The sequence below is a fragment of the Lygodium microphyllum genome, chromosome 27 (assembly GCF_053477565.2).
Source record: "Lygodium microphyllum isolate KBCC chromosome 27, Lygodium_microphyllum_v1.1.10, whole genome shotgun sequence".
Taxonomy (NCBI): domain Eukaryota; kingdom Viridiplantae; phylum Streptophyta; class Polypodiopsida; order Schizaeales; family Lygodiaceae; genus Lygodium; species Lygodium microphyllum.
The window spans coordinates 58933845-58958491 of NC_141161.1; the positions used below are offsets into that span (position 1 = coordinate 58933845).

Consider the following 24647-nt stretch of genomic DNA (forward strand, 5'->3'; position numbering starts at 1 on the left):
ACCCAGCCTCATCAACAAGGAGCAGGTGGGCAAGCGACGCCCCCTCGGCACAGCACTCCACAGCCCCCCCCCCTACCCGCCCCACCCGACAGGACTACAACCCCCCACATCCCATGACCCCCCCCCCCCTACTGACCCTAGCCCACAACCCCCTTTCTCCAGGGCCACCACCACCCCCCCCCCCACACCCCCCATGCACCTCCATCCATCCCACCATCCCTCGATCCTCCTCCCCCCCACCACCCCCCCTATCGAGTACCCCCCCTGATCCACACCCGGTACAGGTGCTCCCTCCCAAACCCACCCCCCCTCTTGCCACAGGAGGTGGTGAGCCACATACGCCTACATCCTCCTCACACCGGCAGTCTTCCCCCTCCCATATAGCCACCAGCTTATCCGCCCCTGCTGCCCGTCACACTTTCCCAAGACAGGCATAGCTGTTGCCACAGGATTTCTTCCGCAGTGGCCCATGGTCCTACCTGAGAGTTGCAGAGCGTGGAGAGTTTCCACTACCTCTAGAGATGGGGATCTTCATGGTTCGTAAGTCAAGGAGAGGCAAGGCCCATCTACTAGCACCACCGGATGGACCAAACTACACCTTTTTTCTTTAGTTCTCTCACTCAAGGGAGTGGACGGCTACACAGGTAGAGGAAGAGTTGAAGAGTAAGGTAGGGGACCACATCTCCCAGTGGATGAAAGAAGAAGAACTAGCACTGTTTACATAGCAGTGGCCTCGTTGCATGATGGACATTAACTAGTGGGCTGGTGCCGAGGTCCCACACTTAAGCATTATCTTTCGAGCTCCTTCACACAGTGGAGAGCTCCGAGGGATGTGATCGAGTGGCCCCTAGCACAGGCGGCATGTTTCTACTAGTATACGAAGTCACAACTCTCAGCATTGCTAATAGATGCAATGATAGTACCACCTAGAGCATCTATCACCCCTATGGTCCAACAGAGGGCCACCATGGGGGACTGGAGCTCGTCGTCCAGAACAGTGGCAAAGCGTACTTGCATACCTCATAGCTTCTCCTCCTCATCAACAGCCTCCACACCGAACAAATGCCTGTTCAGTTAGTCAAAGGCCTCCCCATGAGCTTGCACCTTGCATCCTAGAATGTGAATAGTCTCCACTACAGTGGGGCACGTGGTTCCAGGAAGTTGATTGTTCGGCAGGAGCTGCAGCCTACCCTTGCCGAAATGATGATCATCTTACTTCTACAGGAGCACAAGCTCACCCCCATCTAGGCCCAACGGGTTGGGAAGGTACTTCCGAATAGCTCACACACTTACTGGGAGCATGCCATAGGTGCCACGGCAGGAGTGGAGGTGTATGCACCTCTATTGGCCCAAGTCTCACCGCTTGTGTACGAGCCCAGTGGACGATAGTGGCAAGGAGGTTTCTATGGATCAGATTGGATATTGGGGACTCATGCCTTGGAGTTCTCAATGTCTATGCCCCTAAGGAGGTTAGGGCACGCAGTAGGTTCTGGGTGGAGATCGCGGATGGACTCCCAAAGGTGGACTCTTGGATCATTGTAGGAGACTTCAACAACCTAGAGCCCTTGGAGGACTAGCAAGGCGAAGGCAAAACTACTAGGGCATGGCTAGGGAGGAGCAAGAGGCATGGGAGGTCTTTCTGCTAGCAGTAGGAGCACGCGATGCCTAGAGAGACCCTACTTTCCACAAGAGGGAGAGTTCATTGGACTTCTCTTGGGGATACAGGCGTCTAGGTGGAGCATTGCTGGAGTGGTTGGACAGGTTTTACGTGGGACAATGGGAAAGCTCTCGTGGAGGATAGATTGAGCAGTCGGCAGGCACCACGTTGTCCGATCATTACCAGGTTCTCCTGACACTTCATCCCCAGCATCCGCCCTTGACACACAATCTTGTCGGATCCCTGACTCGATCTATAAGAGGGAGGAGGTGGCGAGACAGACAGAGTAGATTTGGACCAAAGAGTGGGACAGAAGGGACCGGATAGGAGAGGAGGTTGCAGAGGTCCTAGCCGAGTTAAGCAGAATCTGCCAAGAGATAGCCATACAAGCCAGCAGAGATGGGAGAAGGAGAGAGCACTCCAGCGGGACCTTGCAACCACGCAAGGATTATTACAGGAGGCACCAGGGGATCCCACCCTCCACACACAGGAGGTACGCGCACAAGCAACCATTGCTAGCCTAGAGGACAGGTGCTCAGAGTTCCCTTTCCGAACCTCAGTAGCCTTCTGGGCGCGGAAGGGGAACACGATATGCTAGGAGTTCTTCCAGGTGCACCAGCCTCGCACCACAGGAGAGCAGATACACAGCCTTCAGGATCAGTATGGGAGGACTCGTTGTAGCCCAGATGAGGTGATGGAGATTTCCACCGACTATTACACGCACGTTTTCCAGAAGGAGACAGCTTCAGCTAGAGAACAACGATGCAGACAACAGGTCTGGGATCACATCCCATCCCTCGTCACAAAGGAGATGGGGTACTCCCTTCTTGCCCACTCTACAGAGAAGAAACTAGAGGAGGCTTTCTATACATAGGATGGGCAAAAATGCCCAAGGGAGGATGGCCTATCTAAGGCCTTCTTCACCAACTACTGGGAAGTGGTGAAGGACCCCCTACTGAAGGGGGAGACCGGTTGGAGCTTTCCCAATGGAGACGGATCACCTTATTGTCAATGGCCTATAAGGCGATAGCAAAGATGATTGGTAGGCGACTACGCCTCATACTTCCAGACATCATCCATGACACACAAACAGGCTTTATCCAGAATAGGAGCATACTGGACAATGTATTTACCTTCTTTGAGGCGACAGAGTGGGCATAGCACAGTGGGCAGAGACTGGTTGTACTACTCTTGGACTTCGACAAAGCTTATGACAGGGTGGACTAGGACTTTCTAGAGGGCACCATGGTGAGGTTGGGATTCCCCCAAGTTTGGATTCGCGGGGTCTCCACCCTGTACAGATCCGCTACCAACAAGGTTCTCATAGGCCGAAGTGAGGGGAGGAGTTTCGGCAAGAGAGATCGGTTCGGAAGGGCTGCCCCCTCACTCCATACCTGTTTCTACTCTTTACAGAGGCAATGTCTCACTTCTTCAAGTCACGTGTGAGCAGATTACAAAGCCTCTGACTTCCAGTGAGAGAGGAGACTAAGTTGTTGGACTCAAAGTATGCAGATGACACAAGACTCTACATAGAGGACAATGAGTTGATGTTGGAGAGAGTGAGGCTGGCTCTAGACGAGTTCTATTTTGTAGCGGGAGTGAAAATCAACTGGCGAAAGTCGGTTGGGTTCTTCACAGACCCGGACTCTAGCACGAAGTGGGGCGTCGACCTGGGATTTAGATAGGTGAGCAGAGGGCAAACCGTCCGATACCTAGGGTTCCAAGTGGGACTCGACATCACTCCTGCTTAGCAGTTTCTTCCTGTCCTTGATTCTATTTGGAGGAAACTGACATACTGGAGCACGGCTCGCCTCTCACTAGCCGGCCGAGCCCTGGTGGTCAATCAAGTACTCCTAGCAACGGCTTGGTACATTGCCTCCTGTTGGTGTTTCTCCTCATCATGTGTAGTGCAGCTCCACCGCCTAGTGCGGAACTTCCTGGTCAAGGTCAAATGCTTCCAAGGACTCCAGGGCCAAGATGGCGTGGCCGACCATCATACAGCATCGATCAGAGGGAGGGCTTGGGATCATAGATCCAGAGTATCACAATATGGCCCTCTTGGGCAAGCTAGTACTCCGCGGCCTCACACCAGGAGGGCAAACCTGGAAGGTCCTATTGCAGGAGGGTCTTCAGGATTGTTGACTGAGGCTTGGTGGTCAGTGAAGGCCGTCTCTATGATGGATCTTCAGGTCAGCCCAAATCACCCCTCCTAGATCACCTTTCCTTCACAGCTTACTCCGCGTGTGGCAGGGCCTCCGTAAGGCCCTAACCCAGAGCCCCCCAGGCTGCCAAGAGCAGATAGACCATCAACCGGTGATCTGGGACCCCTAGGTCAAAGATAGGGAAGGGGTATAGATCAGCGAGCGCCCCCACATCCAGTAGGCTGGTTGGGAGGCCGGCTCGGCTCTTAACATCAGGACATGGCAGGAGGTATATAGGATGGCGAAGGAGGAGATGCTGCAGCATGTATTAAGTTGCCAGAGAGGAGTGGAGTTGAGGAGAAGGGAGATAGACGCAGCAATACCTCTGGAGTGGCTTGCTCCCCCGATACAAGAGCCGATTGAGCCTAGGGAGGTATGGGCAGCTAGGTTTTCACCAGCATGCATCCTCCTACAAGTGACAGGTAGAGTGGGCGGCCCCCCACAGGGGACTTTCTTCGCCGTGCAAGAGGGGGGACATTTGACCCTTGACAGAGGACACCAAGATGAGGGGATAGCCACCCTTTTGTGGAGGAGGATTCGAGTGGTGACCCTTCAGGGGAGACATGGCAACTGGACCCCTATCTTTTCTGGAAGGAGCTCACGGAGTGGCCCCTTTCGATTTGGGAGGGCAAACCACTTGATGAGCTGGAGTGGGACCCAGGAGAGTGGCTATGGCCAGCCACTGCGGTCGCCAAGAAGCCACCCAGATTCCTAGAGTACACTGCCAGGATTGGCAAACATGTACTGATACAGGAGGATATGGATTGGGCGTCGTCACACAGCAGGCACTGGTCGGAGCACAACATCACGAAGCCTTTCAGATGGACCTTCTGGCACCACCTATGGGATAGTTGGAGACCGAGGAGGGTGTCGTATTTCTTATGGCTGGTGGCACATGGAGGCCTGGCGGTGGGATGTTGGCTTGCCCAGATGCAGAAGGAAGGAGGTTGTAAGCGTTGCACACAGCACCCTCTGGAAACCCCAAAGCACTGCCTTTGGTCGTGTGAGGAGACGCAACTCATATGGAGAGGAGCATGCCACATCCGTCGCCGTATAGCACCCAACCTTGGATGTATCTCATGGGGAGATTTCTGTTGGCAAGCAGTCAACCAGGGCTGTCATCTTCTGTATAAGGCCGGGATGCAGAACACGATATTCATTATCGAGGCAGGGTCATGCGCAGTGGTGGGTCTGGAGGCTCTACCCACCCGCCAGGTACTAGAGTCCACAACAAACCGCTCGGAGGTATGGGAGATCATAGGGAGTCTTACTAGATGGCATATCTGGAAGGCGCGGTGTCAAGATGCTTTCGGCGGAGAGAGACTTTCAGCACAAGCGACATTAATAGAGCTCTGGACCTCCATCATCCACTCCCTCCGTGGCCAATGGGATCAGGTGCAGGGCAAGTCCAGGGCTCGTCAAGAGCTCCGCTGTCATTTCATGCGCACTTGGGGCGGCCAGGACCTATTCTTCGTGATGCAGGCAAGCAGCCCCCATTGGTGATATATACCCCCCTCCCCATGGCTTCTTGCCCCAATCCCCCCCAGACCGCCTTGAGAGGCTTGTACACATGATGTATTTGTGATTTTACATCAGCTCCAGCTAGTCTGTTGAGCATGAGCACGCTGATGTAATCAGTTTTTTTGAGTAATATAGTCAGCCACATATTACTTGCCAAAAAAACAAAAAAAATCTGAGAATGAGATGTCCAATTCTTCAACCGACTCACTTGAAAGTAAATAATAAGGAGATGACACAAACAATTGATTGGAATGAACTAACAATCAAGTAAACTGCATCAGAAGCAAACAATGTAACAGCAGTAGAAGTGATTGAACACACCCAAAGAGATAATGCATTGATTCCAGATAAGTACTACAATGAATAGATAGATAAATCAGGTCTGCTCACACTCCTCACTGTCATAGAATCCCTCATGCAATACCCCATTCGTATTTAAGGAGACTTGCTGATTATATAACAATGGATGTCACAAATTGCTTTGTTATTTGAAATCTACAAATCAGTAAATGCTGATTCTATGTTAGATGAAGTAAAATCTAGAGCATCCAAGTGGTGAGAATGTAGATCATGACTAGGGTAACAACTTCTTAGTAGATGCCAAGTTGATTCAACAGCTAGTTTATTCCAAATTTTCTTTGGAAGTTAGATGTATATTTTAATCCCTAGAATGTAGGAAAATATAGATAGTTGAGTTGTTGAGAAAAAATAGGCCTAGAATGTAGTTCTTCAACCATCCATATGTAAAATGATAGATCCAAGATGGAATATCTTTATGCAATGTCATTCAATCATGATTTGGTCTCCAACTATAGTTATGCTACTCTTCTGTCCAAAAGTATTTGTTCTGTCTAGAAAAACCTATCCAGGTAGTTTCCTTCTCGGCATAGATACTTTGTTTTCTGTTAAGACTTAAGAATTATCCTGAACTACCTTGCATAGGTACTTAATTTCTATCAACTATTATCCAAAACTATCCTCCATAGGTACTTTTCTTTAAATTATTTAAATATGATACGTTTACCTCTACCAGTAGGAAAACCTAAACTAACAATTTAGTCACGATGCTTGATATTAGGGAGCAGAAAGGGAGACTAACTTGTGCATCAGAGACATCACCGGATGGAGACCATGTCCGTGTGATGTCACTAACATACCCAAAATATTCACATCCTGCATCCACTAGAACAAAATCACCTCTTCTCACCTAAAAGCCAATCAACACAAACAAAGACAGCACAACAGTTAGAAAACATATACATCAGTACTTGAAAAACCTTTATGCTTATCTCTTTTTCACTTGTCTATTACTTTAAAACTGTTCTGTCTTGCTATCTCTCCCCCCTCTCTCACCAACCAAAACCTTAGCAAGCCCATTTTCTTGTTAAATTCAGAAAGGATGGCTTTGACTTTGTACACAGTGTCATACTTCAAAAGCTCCCTGCCTCCCCCTTCACCCCCTCTAAAAATGAAAAAGAAAAAACAAAGCTGATTAATATGAAAAAGACAATTATGAGACCCCACTTTAAACGTGGTGCCGTAATTCAATTGCAAAGGATTTCATTGTATTTTGAAGAATAACCATTGCCAATTTATTTTAAAAAGACAATACTTGAATAGATTTATATACTTGAACAGCCACATGTCTCCAAAGTACAGGGTAGCACCCTAGATAGTGCACACCCCCTTTAGATTAGACAAAAAGAATTGAGTTTTGGATGCAGGTCAGACAGACAAACACAAACCTCAATCAATGAGCTTGCAAGATTAAAAGTATCATTTGCAGATACACTCAGAGAGAGCTTTCAGCTGATGCTCATATCGACGCTCACACAGCAATAGCATTAGCATCACAATCCTGTGCAGTTTCCCAAGGTAGTGGGCAAATAGAAGCTCTCAGACAATCCCTTGAGGAGACCTCAACTCCAAAGTCTCATCAGCTGGCCAGGGACAGCTCCCAATCCACAAGCCGCCTTCACAACTCTATGAACATGCTCATGAAGCTGCTGAGTTTTTGACACGAGCACATGTGCAACCTTCTCTTCCACCACCTTCTCGTCCAACATGTCCTTAAGGACAGCCACAACTTGGCTTCTCAGCATCCTCAATTCCTCCACAGTTACACTTTTACTTCCTACTCCTCTCAGCCTCATGCCAATAGTCCTTTACACCTTCCTCCTCCACTCAAACTCTGTCAATGGCATCCAGCTCCTTCGTCTTCACCCACGCCTTGATCACACCCTGCAGACTCCACGTTTATCTCCACCTTCAATGCTCCTCACCCCCACAACACACGCCATGCCTCTCCCTTTATAGCCATGCTAACGGCTGCTTTAAAGCTGAAACACACCCCCTCCCCCACTGGCAAAAAGAAAAGACCAGCATCTTGAGAAGCTTCCACCACCTCCTTTATTAGCCACAATCACATCCATTATGTGTAAAGCAAACCAAAAGGCCAAATGATTAAGATTTGTTTTAAAAGTTTAAAGTTTTTAACCTTAGGCTTATAAAAGCATAAGCCCCCATTCATGTGCTTTTTATGATCATGAGACTAAGACCTCATTCACATGACCTTCCCGGCTCATTTGCAAAAAGCAATGCACTGCCATCCAATATGATTTACTGAGGCTGACCAAATGATAGCTCAGCATCAATTTTCAAACATCTCTGCTTCGTCTCTTAGATGACCACAAGAATTCACATACCAATGAATTGCACCTTTATGCTATCAAATCCAAATCAGTGATGATAAACCTGTCTTTGAGCTCAGGTTATCAGTTCTTAAACTTCCAAGTCCATGAATATAGACCACACCCTAATTGCTCATTCATAAGTTGTCATGATATCAGGTAAAGAATTCGCTAGCCGCGATAGGAGAAAACCCTGTCATGCCGTCATGATATCAGGTAAAGAATTCGCTAGCCACAATAGGGAAAACCCTGTCGCGCTGTCCTAGAAAATAAAAGTTCCGAGTAGCTAAGTCCCTTCAACATCCTGCCTGCCTCAGGGCACAAAACCAGTCCTTCCTTTGCTGGCCATGGGTAGTCCATGTGTGACTTTCCCATCCTTAGACCTGCTTAGACCTTTAGCAAGAAACCTCCAATGCATTCTTCATCTGAGGGTATTAGCCCAATCATAAAAAAACAATTTCTTCAGGCTCATTTTCAAGAATCTCTCAAAATTGTTGGTTTACTGCTAGTACACCTGACCGTGGTGAAAGATAGTTGGATGATGTGTTCCTTAAGTGATGATGAATCCAAGATAATGTGCAGCAAACAGTTTGTAACCCCATTAGGGATAAGCAAGCGCCCCTACACAATTTGGCAGAGAGGGTTTCATCTTCTCAGAGTTCGCCAATCTGACAGAGGGAGGCAATCTTCATATATGTTTGTGTTACTTGTGGATTTAACAGTAGGGACATGGACTGCCTACAAAACTACTTCCAACACCTACACCACCAACTTAGCCGTTTCAATATGTCTACAAACTAGGGGCCTGGGAGATATAGCAGATATCTAAGTAATTAGATCAGGAAAGAACTAGTAATCCAAGCATCATCAATCCTAATTTTCTTAAAGCACCTTACCCCAAGTCCATAAGAGACAACTCATGAACCTATAAACCAGTCACAAATTTGTGGATGTGATATGCTCAATGCATTGGAGATCAGGTTGCAAAATAAGCATCACATTTACAGTCTTTTCCCTCCTCTTTTTTCAGTTTAGATGACATTGACACTAGACATTATGCTTTCAAACGTTCTCGACCATAATGGAACATGAGTTCTCCTTTTTCCTGTGTATGTGAGTGCTTCTTCTCACTATCATGTGTATGTATGAGTCTTTACGTATGGTTGGTGCTTCAACCCACCCATTGATCATTTCGAGAATAATGAATGACAGTTCCATTAACTCCTCCTCCTACAACTGGAGGAAATCTGGCAAAAACAAATAATAGTAAATTAAACATGTGAAGATGTATTCTCCAAACTAAAAATTTCAGCACCAGTACTTTTCTCCTTTCAATCAAGACAGCAAATAAAAACTATTAAAGCACAACATAATATGATGCACAGGGTGCATCACAATCCTAGCTGAAGGTGCAAAAAAAAGATTGGGATTCCGCATTCCGGGGTGCAAAGGAATGTCCCTTTTGGGCCATATGATTGTGAGAGTTTTGTTGCATTGGGACAAGATGTGGAGATAGCTACTTCAGGCAGGTCTCTTAGATTGCACATCAAGGCTGAAGCAGTAAATAGCTCATAACTTATTAAAATCTCTTAAGCAGTCATCACAAAAAGAAAAGAAGATACTTACGCCATACATTGAGCACCTTTTATCTTGCATTCATACTCTATGGTTGCTGCTAGTATATGCTCATGAGGATGTGATCTAGAAACCTTCATTGCTTGAAGAAAGGCCTACAAAACAATTCTGAGGATTGTAACTCATAAATTTCAGATGCAACAACTGGGACAAAACATGTGATCTTTATGAGCTCTGATCAAAAGATTCATAATTCAAATTGCGTTAATTCAGAAAGGTCAATCAATATTTGTTATGTTGCATGTGTACCTTCTGCACTGTTGTAACTAGATATGCTCATAGCTAAAACCAGAATATACCTGACAAGCAATTGCTGCAGAATGTCTCATCAATTTTATTTCAGCTGGAGACTTTATATAACGAACTTCGTCTGTGTACCCTTGTACATTGTGAACCTTTCCATCTTGCATTGCCTCTTTGAAAGCCCAAAGCTTGCTAGCCGCACCCCGGAATGGCATTTTATCAACATAAATTCCTTTAGCTCTTTTTAACATAGGAGATAGCATCTGCAAACATAAGTAGCACTAACTTAAACAATGAGATTCATTACAAGTCACTTATTCCTTCAAAATTAAATTGGCCATACAGGGTAAATTAGCAGGAGATAAGATGATAAGTAATGGCAAAACCCAGTATCCACGAAGATCTTGGCAGAATGTCACACATCCACTTGGAGGTTGAGACTATGAAGTTATCTTATCATGACACTTCACTTAATCACCTCGGATAGCTGGCTCATATTGAAGGCACGATCTGCCTTCAAATATTCAACCACCTCAGTTGTATCAGCAGTGTGTCCTTCCCAAGTTGTACGCTGCAGATTCACATTATAAAAACACAAACTTGTTACAGCAGTTGCCATGTCAAGCTAGCATTGTAAGCATTATTGAGAACTGCTTGCACCCCTAATATTCCTGCTACAAGAGCAACTACATTCTTACAGCATATAGTGAGGCAAATGTGATACATACATACAGTTTCAACAATCTGCCTCACTCCAAATTTCCTAAAATATTTTGCAAGGAACAAACACTTTGTGGCACAAAGACTTTTTCTCTTTCTCTAAAGCTTCTCAAGCCCAAGACTTTACATTTCTTTCTCTAAAGCTTCTCAAACCCAATTACTTACTGATCATTGCAGCATACAAGGCCTCAAATTCTAACCTCCTAGATACATGACATTTCCATTATCTCTTACCATGTCTATGCATGCAAATATACCAGTTGTTCATGATCATTTAATAACATCCATTATGAATCCACCAGTTATCACTCTTGATCACTTCATGACATATGGTTCCAGTGTCTATCAAACATTAGCAAGTCTAGGCATTCACTTTAGTTCCAGCATTTAAAGCATGTGTAGTAGATCATGCATTCCAGCAAAGACCAGCAAAGCTGAGTGATTGCAAACATTAGCGGTTCATTCACTTCAGCATACTCAGCTGCTTGCAGGACTTGTTGGAGAGGGGGAGCCGGTGCCAGTGCCTACTCAGCCAGTGACTCACTATTCTATCTGATTGTCCCTTGTCATGTTTATGGATTCCATTTTCAAGCAATATTCTTCTGATTTCTTTTGCAATGTTCATATTGTCTTTGCATTCTCTCTCCTCTCGTGTTGTGCAATCTATAGCAGCAGATTCTCATGCTTCCATTGCTGCACCCACTTTTGACATGAACTTGCTGCCTTTATTAGCCCTAACTACCTTCAGCTTTCATCCAGATTGTGTTTCTTCAAAGATCAACCACTCGTGGAACTTGGAGAATACCTGTGACATATATTGCAAAAATAAAACCAGTGTCATCCTATTGAAATCATCAAAAATGAGCATGAATTACAAGCTCCCTTTCAGGGACTTCTATCCCATGGACCCACACAAATCTGTATGTACTGGCACCAATAGAACTTTAGCCTGCCAAGACACCTTGCTGGCGATGGAATCTTGCAAGTTCTCTTTGATGAAAGAAACACAAGGTGTTTGGCTCACCCCAACCTCTAGTAAGCCACAAACCAGCTTGTCACAAGGTGCCTTCCAATGGTACTGCAGCTGAGGTGCCAAACCAAGTATGCCACAACTTAGTCTAGGACTAAGAAGATAGAAGATAGAGGGAAAGAGCCACTGTGTTCTTCAGCTTGTAAACACCATGCTCCTCATATCCATTACACACAACCACACCTAGTGCCCAGAACTAGGTCTGGATACTCTCTCTCAACCCTACAATCTTTGATTTCAAATCTATTGTTCAATCACAGGTCTAGGAGACCCCACCCTCCTGATATCCACGACTGGATGAGGATCCAACACATCATTTCCCACCACCACAAGACATCCTCATAAAGTACGTCATAGATATGTTTAGATCTCTCCTTCATAATTCTACATACTAAAGTTTTAGGACGGCATGGATAACTAGCCACCCATCTAAGGGAATAGGAATTATTCAACGTAAGCTAGTTTAACTGTGCAGTAGTCCACACATAAGCACTTGGACTGGTTCTTGCACACCAAAAGCAAGACTACGTCAAAAAGAGAAGGACTAAATCATATAATGACCATCTAAAGGAATGGAGGTTTTGACACTCACTATAAAATCACATTTAAACAGCCCCTCATATCTAGGGCCAAAGCATTCTGCCCAGAAATAAAGTGAAATGTTATGTCACACCAGTAATATTGAACTAGCAGATATAAGCTGGTTTTCTGGTTTCTTGTGGAAAATCCAACTGTTTAACCAAATTTTGCAATAAAAACGTCGCTTCACAGACAAATAAACCAGAACACGTTTAGTTATTAGTCTCACTAGGATTCAAATCATAGACAGATCTGTACAGATCTAAATTGTTGACCTGTACATATAAGAAGAACTAGCATGGACACCGGTCACAATTACACTTCAGGGTAGGAGTAATTTCATGATGTAAGGATCCAGGAACGGTTTTGGTCCCAGTTGAAGTAGATGGGCCCTATTATTTGGATCTCCTTCCTAAGAACCATACATGAAATTCACCCTTCATATGGCTCATATGCATTCTCAATCCTACGACATGTTTACGGGCAGCGCTTAGAAACCAAAAGTATTCTTGGTCTATATATGAATGCCTGCTTATAGCAGCTGGCAAATTCTAGTCAAAATTCCAAACCATTTCCTATAAACATTTAGCCTGTCTTTAGGTCATTTAAGTCATTTTTTGCCAACATAAGCAGCAAAGATCTATCTAGTTTACCTCATATTATTGGCTATATGGTTTAAATCAACCCGTGTGCCAACAAATGTTAGACACAAGATTAGCTTTCAAAAATGGGCATTCACAATATATACAATAGTTTTCCGGAGTCCGTTTGTCTCTCTTATACATAATATGCGGGCTTTCCAACAAGATAAAGTGCTGTATGCAGAGGTAGATCACATACATACATATATACATATAAATGTATAGATAGATAGATAGATAGATAGATAGATAGATAGATAGATAGCAAATTGGTCTCCATGTTGTAATAGGAGTGACTCAAGAAAATATGTCTCTTGAGCAACTCCTCAGGGCCCACATGCCTATGTTAACTCTTGCAGCAACTCATGCATGACTTTATTTATTAGAGGTGCTCTGCTTATCTATTGGAACAGCTCAGAATATAGAAGACTGATGTTTCTAGTTTATGCTTCCTGAATCAAATAGGATCCTAACAGAGTACATGATTATGAAAACCTCCGAGCTTTGCATCTAAACTTCCAGTTTCACCAGGAAAAAACACATTTTAGTTACCTCCGGATCAGGATCTGGCATGAACATGCACAATTCACCTCCATTCTGAATTACAGCAATGCCTCCTGCTTGCTGGCAGCCAGTGTAGTACAGGTAGTCAGCACTTTGGCGGAAAGGATAAGGCACCACATCTGTCATCTGTTTTATGACTGCAGAATTAAATATAGCCACACTATCCTTTGGCAATTTGGACATCAGTGCCTTCCTTCTTGATGCTATTTCATTAGCTGTAATACCAGGCATAATTTCTGCTGGTAGAAGTAACTGCAGTGAAAAAAAGCTTCCAGTTTATGAACCATAAGCAGACTACTAAGTTGTAACCAGTTAAAGCATTATTTTATGAGTCAAAAAGACCTGCACAGAGCTATGATTAGTATGCATTTTCACATCCTTGTATAAAAACAAGTCCAGTTAAGGCATGCAGCTACAGTTTTAAAAGAAATTCTGAGTTCTTATAAAATATGCTTCATTGATGCAAATGATGGAAATACTTCTAGATAAGTGACTCATTTTCATACTATTAAGCAGAATGTGGTTAAGCTAGCTATAATTGCCACTTCATGAAGATACACCAACATTTGCAGAAAAAGCCATCAAAAGTAGAACACAACTAACACACACTGAACTCAGCCACCTTAACCCTGAAGTGCCCCTAGTGCATTTGCACCATGTCACTCATGACCTAAGTGTCCAATACCTTGAGCATCCATTCTTGATGTCCAAAGATGTAACACTTTCCCCCTTATGAATGATTGCTGTCCTCAGCAATATCATCAAGAATGAAGTGAGGAAAGCAACTCTTCAATAAGCTCACGGACTGCCAAGTTGCTTCCTCCTCCAGGCAGTTTTTCCACTTGACTAAATACTCATATAAATAGTTTGAAGGGATCAATTTGTCCTTTAGTCAAGAACCAATTTGGTTTGAGTGGAACATATTGAGTAGTCTCTTCCATAATTGGGACAATCAATTCACCTTGTCCAGCTCAGTCTATCAAAAAACTAACATGGAATACACAATAAATTTTGATACAAACGTAACTTCAACTAGTAGGAGATGCTATAATATTCTTGGTAATTTGGAATTTTCTGCAATATTGCCAAGATAACATATAGCACTTCTGTTTTATAATCAGGCACCAATTCACATTCAAGTGGAATGTAACAAGCAATATCCTCTAGCCAAGGGATTTCCTCGATCAGGACAATCGGTTCACATTGCACAACTCGCTCTTTCAAACAATCATGTGAAAGACCAAATAAACTCAAATATTGAAAGGCAATCCAACCGGTATGACACACTACTAATCTCTTGTCAATATGAAAGGGGCCACAATACCTTGAAGATATCATATAGCACTTGCCAATAGTTATTGAATCGAAGTCCCTTGGGACTTTAAGGAAAATCCGCATGCCCTACTGGACCTCTCAAGGAGTACAGTTTCGGTTAGCAGAAAGCATCACGATCTTGTGCTCTTTTAATGCTTTCCCTTGCAATTGTCAACAACTACATATGTGCAAGAAGTCAACTACAAATTGCCAGTTGACTCATTTCAGCTTAACAGTAATCGGTGGTTTTGGATAAGAACCGTAAATCAGCATAAACAGGCTATATGTAGTGGCCAAATGCTTAGCACTACTATAAGCAAACTCAATCTATGGAAGATAATGCTCCCAATTAGATTGTCAAAGAAAGACATAAGCACGCAACATATGCTCCATGGTTTGATTTTTCCTCTCAATCTCTGAACTAGTCTCAAGGAGATCTAAGGACAATATGGACAATCAAATCTCCAATTTCTCAAAGACCGTTTGCCAAAAATCAACATTGAAGTGAGGATCACAGTCATTGACTATTTCTTTGAGAAAAACATAGAGTTTATAGAGATGCTTAACAAGAGATTAGCCAACTCATGGCTTTTAATTGGAGTCTTCATTAGATTGAATTAAGCCACCTTCATCAACTAGTCAACCATGACTCAACTTGCATCATTACCTCAATATGTATGGGACAATCCTACTATACTGGTATACTTAAAATGAACATCATTTTGGTACCCCCTAGCTCTTGGCATAGTGAATCCCACATGCGACAAAGGATTCAAAACTAGGCATGCAATGGACAAACCTCCAAGGGGTACCAACATATCGCCTACAGCAACCATTGTATCCTTGGGAAGGGCCCAGTAAACAGCCCTAGTAAACAGCTGGGCAACCCTTCACTCTCGCCCATATTGGACAAGCCGGCTTGATAAACATTGGAAATCTGCCATTGGACGCCATGAGACAATATGCACCAACTATTTATCAAAGAAAAGGGACTGCTTATTGAGGAGAAGATCCCATACCAAAGTAGAAAGAAGCATCCTCATAGAATCCATGCAGACCAATGAAAATCTCCTCCACACAACAAGTCTGAAGGGTAGATGTTAGCCACTAATGGATCCTAGCAAGCATAGAAATCTAGCCGCTAAAGAAGACAATAATGTCTTGCGCGTGAAAAGTAGAAAAGGGGTGAAGAACCTCTTGAGTATGCACTTGTGTGCTGGAGCAAGAGAGGCACAGCTGAGAGAGATGGAGGTCGAGCAAGAGTGAGCGTGAGAGTGTGACGGCTAGAGAGAGTGTAAGCTGAGTGAAAGGTCGAGTCGATAAGAGTGTACCGACAATGTGTTTTTACACAAAGAATAAAATGTATTTATACTTCGGGCACGTAAAGGGTGCGCTCACATGTACAATGTGCGTGTACTATACACGGAGGTTACTGGGCCTTTATATCCCAACAACCTCCCACTTAAAGGTCCGATATGAACCTCTAGCTAACCAACTCCCACTAGTCGAATACAATGCTCATGCTAAGCTTTGCTTAGACTTTTAGTGAGAACATGCAGAGTTATCTTGTGTTTTAATCTTGGTCAATGTGACTTGACCATCTTCCAAAATCTGTCCGATGAAGTGATATCGCACATCTATATGCTTTGTGCATGAATGATACATGGCATTCTTAGCCAAATACACAGCACTCTAGCTACCACATCCCAAAACTGCAATACCCATAGACATGCCGAGATCATCTGCAAGTTTGCTCAACCATATAGCTTCCTTAGAAGCTTCAGTAGCTAATATGTATTCAGCTTCAGTGGTACTCAGTGCAACAATGTTCTGCAACCTGGAACACCAAGAAACAGTCCCCCCCAGCAACTGTAAAGATATTCCCGCTGGTGGACCTACGAATGTCTAAGTCACCTACCATGTCTGCATCACAATAACCCCGCAAACTAACTGCACCTTGGCCATAGCAAATACTTTTTCTTTGTGTACTCTTAAGGTATCGAAGAATACACTTGACAGCCTCCCAATGTGCTTTGCCAGGATTTGACATAAACCTGCTGACAACTCCCACTGCATGAGCAATGACTGGATGAGAAGCAACCATAGCATACATAAGAGAGCCACAAGCTGATGCATAAGGAACTCCCTTCATAGCATTTGCTTCCACGTCATCTTTCGGGCTGTTGGCTTTGCTAAGCTTGAGATAAGGAGACAAGGGTACCCCAAAAGGCTTAGCTTCACCCATGTTAAATCTGTCCAATACCTTTCCAATGTACTTTTCCTGAGATAAAAACCACAATTTTTGCATTTTATCTCTACGAATCCTCATGCCCAAAATATGCTCTGCATTTCCTAAATCTTTCATGGAGAAAGCTAATTTCAACTTATTTTTTAGAGCATCCAAGCTAGTCTTTCTTTTCCCAACTAGTAACATATCATCCACATACAAAACAAGTATGATGGGGCTGCCATCTATATCCTTTTTCATGTACAAGCAATGATCTGCATGGCTGCGTGTAAACTCATGAGATAGCATAAAAGTGTCAAACTTTTTGTACCACTGCCGTGGTGCTTGCTTCAGCTCATACATGTTGTGTTTTAGCTTACATACCATCTGCTCTTTGCCAAGAACTACAAAGCCCTCAGGCTGTTTCATGTAGATTTCCTCATCAATGTCACCATGCAAGAAAGCTGTTTCTACATCCATTTGATACAGCTCTAAATCCAAAATAGCGGTAAGAGCAAAAAGCACATGTAAAGTGGTCATCTTCACAACATGTGAGAAGACCTCTTGGAAGTCAATCCCTTCCTTTTGTGCATAACCTTTGGCAACCAGCCTTGCCTTGTACTTGGGTTTTCCATCAACTGTCTTGACTTTGTACATCCATTTGTTTGGAAGTGGCTTCCTTCCCTTGGGCAATGACACAATATCCCAAGTATCATTTGCATATAGAGATTTAATCTCTTCCTGCATAGCTAGCTCCCACTTATTGCTGAACTCACATAACTTGGACTCTTTGTGTGTAAGAGGATCACCCTCATCTGTAAGCATCACATAATGCAAGGAGGGGTCAAACCTATGTGGTTGCCTTCTTACGAGTGTAGACCTACGTACCCAAAGATCAACATTTTCAGGAATTGGGTCTACATCTAGAGGTATATTATTTTCAGCATTTATTGGCTGCTGTAAACCATTTGCAACATGCTGTTCATGCTGTACAGCACCTTCATTTTCATTTCCAGCACCTGCATTTTCATAATCAGCAAGCCTATCTTGCTATCTATGACCTCCTTGTGCTTCTATTTGCTGTCCATCATCATCTGGCTCAAAAATAACCAGCTGATCATCAGTTTCAGCCTGTGGTACAACACCTTGAGGCTCATTTTCTGAAGTAATGGGTGGCTGCAAACTCTGAAATTTCACCTTTTTCAGATCTTCATTAGAGGCTAAAGTGGTTTTCAGCAATTTTGCCTCATTGAATACAACATTATGGTTGCGAATAATTTTCTTGGACTGAGGTGACCACACTCTGTAGCCAAATTCACCCTCATCACCATAGCCCATGAAGATGCCTTTGGTGGATTTTGGGTCAAGTTTGTTCCTCAACTCATCCCTAACATGCACAAAAGCATCACAGCCAAATATGCGTAAATGGCCATATGAGGCCGATTTGCCAGACCAAGCCTCCTCTTAAGGACCTCTTTGGAGAGCGGTTGCAAATGTGAACCGCAGTTTTCAGTGCCTCTCCCCAAAATGCATAAGGGAGATTAACAGTGGACAACATGCACCACACTCTTTCACATGAAGTCATGTTATATCTTTCAGCCACCCCATTTGAAGAAGGGCTGTCAGGGGCTGTAAGCTCCCTCTTAATACCATGCAAGTCACAAAAGGAGTTGAATTTAGTAGATGTGAACTCACCCCCATTATCAATTCTCAAGCATTTCAGCTTTCTACCTGTTTGAGTGGTCACAAATGCATGAAAAGTTTTAAAAATAGCAAACACTTCACTTTTCTTTTTTCAGCAAGTACACCCAAATCTTCTTGGAATAGTAATCAATAAAGGAGACAAAATATGCAGCACCACCCAATAATTCATGGGCATACTACATACATCAAAATGCAATAAGTCCAAGACATTGGACTTACGAGAGACACCAGAGTAAAAGGAATTTTTTATTTGCTTTCCAAACTGACACTCATTACAAAAATCAAGTTTAGAGCCTTTTCCATCAACCCTCTTTAGAGAGGTAAGGACATCAAGTCCTTTTTGGCTCATATGGCCTAATCTCTTATGCCATAACTCCAAGTGGCTGCAAATTTCAGCGACTACAAGAAACTTGCCATTCAAAGCTTTACAATGCAAGCAATACAAAGTGCCCTCCTTGGTTCCCTTTGCAATCAGCATGGAACCCTTTTTCACTTTTCACAGACCACCACCAAACAGTGTGGTGTAGCCATGAAGGTCAAGCTAACCAACAGATAGTAAACTCTTTTTAATGCCAGGCGCATATCTGGCATCTTTCAACACAAGCTCTTGTCCATTGTCTAAAGACAAGTGTACATACCAATCCCATCAATGCTGCAAGCATGGTTATTTGCAAGATACACCTTTCCATGACTGCCTGCATCGAACATAGCAAAACACTCCAAGCAAGGAGTCACATGGAAAGAGGCACCAGAGTCTACAATCCAAGTCTGAGTGACGCCATCATCAACTGACAAGAGTGCATCAATCACATCAGCCTTGGTAATTTGCATATCCTGCATGTGACATACAAGGGCATCATAATCAATTGCACATAATACATCAGCCTCTGTATCTGAAAGCTCTTCTATGACCACGCTAGAGGCCACATTGGCCTTCTCTTTGCCTTTGGTTGTCTCCGATGCATCTGTCTTTTCTTCCTTCTTTTTATCTCCTGCATTCTTCTTTCTCTCTTGTTCCTTCTTGTAATACCTGCAATCAGGTTTCTTGTAGCCCTTCCAACCACAGTGATAGCAAGTAATGTCACTCTTTTCCTTTCCTTTGCTCTAGCTCCTGTCTTTCTGCTCTGCATTTGCATTTTTCTTTTCAGCCCTGCCTCTTACATTATAAGCTGAGTTGCTACCTTCTCCATTAGACATACGTCTAATTTATTTATTCAAGATAGAATCTCTCACCCCATCATATGAGAGATAGGGGTTATTGCTAAGTGAAACCACCAAGGTCTCCCAAGAGTCAGGCAGTGTCATGATCAAAAACATCGCCCTCAACTTATCATCAAAGTCCAAATTTGCATCTTTGAGCTGATTTAGAATCCCTGTAAATGCACTCAAGTGCTTAGCTACAAGCTTTGACTCATCCAATCACATATTCACTAACTTGCGTATTAAATGCACCTAATTAACAGGTGTGGTGATCTCATAAGTAGTTTTCAGCTTTTCCCATATTGCATAACCTGTATCTAAACCCTTAATGTCTATCAGAAATGTCATCAATGACACCCATCTTTATATAAGCCACAGCCTTTTTATTCACTCTGGCCCAATCTGCATGAGACATTAGTGCGGGTTTATCTTCCTACAAAGCATCCTCACAATCCTTTAGAAACAAAATGCCCTGCTTACGGTCTTTCCAAAGGTCAAAGCCATGACCATCAAACCGTTTGATCTCCATCAAACTCTTGATGTCTGAACTAGAAAAAGTTGCAGCCATTTTATCACGAACACAAGAGTAAATGCACTAATCTGCAAAAGCACAAGCTGTACCAGCAAAATGCACTGCTATTCTTTCTCAACCAAAAGTAAATTTCTGTTGTTTGTACATGAACCAGCCACAAACGGGTAAAAGATACAAAAATTTACCAAATTCTGCGCAAATCCCCAAAATTTCGAGTCCAAAATTGCATGAATGTCAATCAGTCTGACCTAGCTGAGAAAAACTTTGCCAATACATGAAAAGCTCCAAATTTCTGGGATCCAATGTCAGGAAATTTTGCCCAAAAGAGCGAAAATCCAACAAATATGGTAAAATCCCCAAATTAGTTTGGATCACCTCTCACAATGTCTGCAATTTCTGACTCGGAATTTACTGTCATGCCTAGATGGGATCAAATTTGGAAAAAGCCCTAAATTCTCTGGCCAGATTTGCATAGATTTTAAAACTGTGCCTCTAGTGTGTAAACTCCCGCCAAGGAGGAGGGATTCAAGAAAAAAAAATTATTAAAAAAAAGTTTGGAATTTACGAAATGACGGCGGGGGGGGGGGGGGGGGGGGGGGGGGGGGGGGGGGGTCCATTGACCCGTCACATCGCGCGTCCTACCCGCCGCCTGCTACCATCAGTCGTCGCCAGTCGCCCGCCGATGCACGTCACGCCTAACAGTTGGTCGCAATGCTCCCGTGCTGGTCGCTGGCACGTCGTGTCTAGTGCCCGCATGCCCTGCATGTCGCGACTGTTGGTTGTGCTAGTGCCTACCACTGTCCCTTCACCCACTGCAGCCCAATCACGTCACGCCTACCACTACCCCGTCGCATACACGCCACGCTTGCTGCTGTACATCTGCATGTGGCCCCTCCTAAGCTCGACCTGTTCGCGAGCTGATTGTCGCTTGTCAATCAGTGGTCTCGGGAAGCGCGCACAATCTGTGCTCTGATACCAATTGTTGGAGCAAGAGGGGCACAGCTGAGAGAGATGGAGGTCGAGCAGGAGTGAGCGTGAGAGTGTGATGGTTGGAGAGGGTGTAAGCTGAGTGAAAGGTCGAATCGATAAGAGTGTACCAACGATGTGTTGGTACACAAAGAATAAAATGTATTTATACTTGGGGCACGTAAAGTGTGCATTCACATGTACAATGTGCATGTACTATACACAGAGGTTACCGGGCCTTTATATCCCAACATTGTGTATCCAAATCTCCTCCTCCACACAAGCAAGAATAGCTCAATGGTTATGCTCGAATATTCCTCCAAAAGAGAATTCGCAAACTCGAGCAATTGTTCCCAATTTGGTTCTTTCAAATCCTACAAAGTAAATGCCACCTAAGCATAGAAGCAAGGTGGAGAATCACCCAAATCTTGGGCCTCATGGGCCGCAATTCATCATGGAGATGCTTCCCGCATTTGATAGATGGCTGAACATCAGAGGAGAGCGAAACCATCTTCTGTTGCATCTTCTTCCACATCCATGTCTGAACCCAAGGTTGCAACAAGCTACTCAACACAGTCCATATTCAGCCCTGCCATAAGGGAAGGGAGCTGTCAGCACCTCAGAGCCTCTAACACCTGGGTAGGGGAGCAGAAGGCATTGGATAGGACAAGAGGGTGCAAGCAGACCTGTAACATGAGCAAGCAGGGGAAAATGAGGCCAAGCAAGAGCCCCAAAACAGGTCGGCCAGGCCGAAGAAACAAGGAAAGGGGAAGCAGAACAAGGCATCCAGGCCTTGAACATGCCTTAGTCTGAACAGAGTAATGGGGCCCCAGGGCGGGACAAGGACAATGATTCCCCGAGCAGGGCAGATGGGGCCCGGGACACGGTGACAGGGCCTCGAGCTGGGGGCAACGAGCAGGACAAGGTGGGCCTCTCTCTCTCACACACATATCAATCGTCTAAAGGCAGCCTCATTCAGGAGCAGGCATGATGCTGGTCTGACATGACATGGAAGTGATGTTAATGGTCTGACATGGTGGCGTGATGCAGGTCTGGAGTGACGATGCTGGACTGACATGTCGTTAATGCTGGTCATACCGGGGACATTTGTAGACCTGGCATGATTGACTGCAGGCAATAATGGTCACGCTGCAGTGAGAAACAAATGCTGTGTACACTGTGAGAGACAAATGCTGTGAGCTCTGAATGCCTGGATGTGAACAATCTGGGATGCCATACTTCTGACTGCTGAAACTTGGAACATACCTGTGGCTACGGTGTAGAACCTGCTGGTTCAGTGAAAACAATAGTATACACTTAGTGTGAAATCTGATGTGACAGTGAATGCAGTAGTCGTACATGATACTGTGAATACAATGGTTATGCATTGGATACTGTCATGCCAGTAATGCAGTCTTGTATGCTCTGCGGTCTGACATTGTGAGACAAGTTCTGAATATATTTAATGCAGTGATGGCAAGGGGGCTTGTGAAAGAATTTGGTAAGGGGAGTAGGGAAACCCTGAAAATTGCACAGATCACAGGCATTGCTCTGATTTGAAGTGTACAAAATACAAGCTGAGTGGCCTTGCACACAATGTGTGAATACAATTAACTATGGGGATGGGTGATGCAGACAAATGTAAGCATTGAACTATGGAAAATGAATATTTAGGAGACGAATCTGATCCTGAACTAACACAACCAGCCTTGGAAGCAATGTTCCACACCTTTTCTAAGAACATGTAGTACAAGACATATGGCCATAGGGCCCGTGACTAGACCGTCTCCCCAAGATCTGACAGGCATAAAAAGACCTCACATACTGAATGAAAGAAGTACCAAGAATTTCATCTCATGATTCGCTCTGAACTACGAATTATGAGACAGAAGTTGGAAAAAGAAATACGAGAGCAAGTCAAGGTGAACTAGTAGCAGACCAAAAGGCACAAATGCTGTCCAAAATGCACACACTAAAAACAGAAATGGCAAAAGTGGTAGATGCTTGCAAATCTGAAATCTTGAAATTGAGGGAAGAATTGAACACGTTTAAGAAAAAAGAAATAAACGTGCAAGAACTACAAAAAGAGAAAGAGGCACTAAAGGCATGTGATGTCATAGGTAGAAGTGGCAAAGACAACACAAAAGCAAATAGAAGAGGCCAGTCCATGGATTGAGGTAGTAAAAAAGAGTAAAGGAACATCAATGAACAAGATTGAGGTAATGAATGCTACTCTTGAAGAAGAGGCTCGGAGACGAGCTAGGGTGCTACATGTACGGGTAGTAGGATGGGATGAGAAGAGCAGCCCACATAAAGATGATAAGACACTAGCCCACAAAATTGGACCTTCAAATGTACCTATAGTTAGTGCTTGGAGAGTGGGGAAAGAGGACTCTTAAGTCCAAGGCTTTAATCCTTCGCTTTGGGGATAGAGAAAAGCAAGCCCTTCCTCTCTAAGAGGAGAGCCTTCAAAGGTAAGAAGATTTATTTGGATGAGGATCTTACCCCAACATAGATAGCACCTTGTAGAGAACACACGCCCAAAGTATTGGAAGCCTCCAAAGAGGAAAAATGGACTGTTTATACGGATGGATGGGTCATCATCGCCGACAAAGGGACCACATGACAGTACGAGGCCTATGAGGCACTTACGATGTCAATATGGAATTGTAATGGAGCCCTACGCTTGGATGTTGGTTACTTTGAAGATAACTTCCGAAACATAGACATAGCCATGTACATAGAAACACACCAATGTAAAGGTAGCTGATTACAAGACGTGCAAGGGTACATGCAGAAAAGTGCATTTCATCCAGCAGCTAGAAAACTAGGAAGCACTAGGGGTTCTAGAGGTGTGGCTATACTATACCGGGAAGACCTCAAAGGGATGGTACATGTAATGAAGAGAGATGATGATCCATAATACTTATGGATTAGGATACATGTAGGAACACTATGGGATATATTCATTGCAATACGCTACTTTCCTCCTGCAAACTCAACCTATGCCACACGAGATGGATCTCCCTTTTATATACTCTACAATGATATTATGAGATATGCTAGCATTGGATACATATTATTAGTGGGAGATTTCAATGCATGCATTGTAGATACACACTGTGACCTTTATATGCATGATAATGCCATGTTCAAAGAGACTGACATAGATAAATAGGCCTACGCAAGAGATCCCAGGATAAAGACATGAGTACTTGTGGGA

The 24647-nt window shown here is 44.0% G+C and overlaps 1 protein-coding gene across 8 annotated transcripts in view; it reads right to left on the reverse strand.

Moving 5' to 3' along the window:
* The window catches only part of LOC148012356 (Metallopeptidase M24 family protein), a 192094-nt gene that overhangs the window by 116498 nt on the left and 50949 nt on the right, over window positions 1–24647 (reverse strand). For 7 of the 8 annotated variants that reach the window (XR_015689079.1, XM_087669389.1, XM_087669390.1 and 4 more), the window contains 6 exons: window positions 13470–13733; window positions 10426–10518; window positions 10004–10210; window positions 9696–9799; window positions 9250–9316; window positions 6479–6586 (listed from right to left, as the gene is read on the reverse strand). Coding sequence is in view for 7 of the 8 variants with exons in the window: in XM_087669389.1 (XP_087525515.1) it covers window positions 6479–6586; window positions 9250–9316; window positions 9696–9799; window positions 10004–10210; window positions 10426–10518; window positions 13470–13733 (843 nt within the window). In the remaining variant the exon portion in view is untranslated. The remainder of the gene's footprint in view (window positions 1–6478; window positions 6587–9249; window positions 9317–9695; window positions 9800–10003; window positions 10211–10425; window positions 10519–13469; window positions 13734–24647) is intronic. The other variant, XM_087669386.1, reaches the window with a different exon arrangement.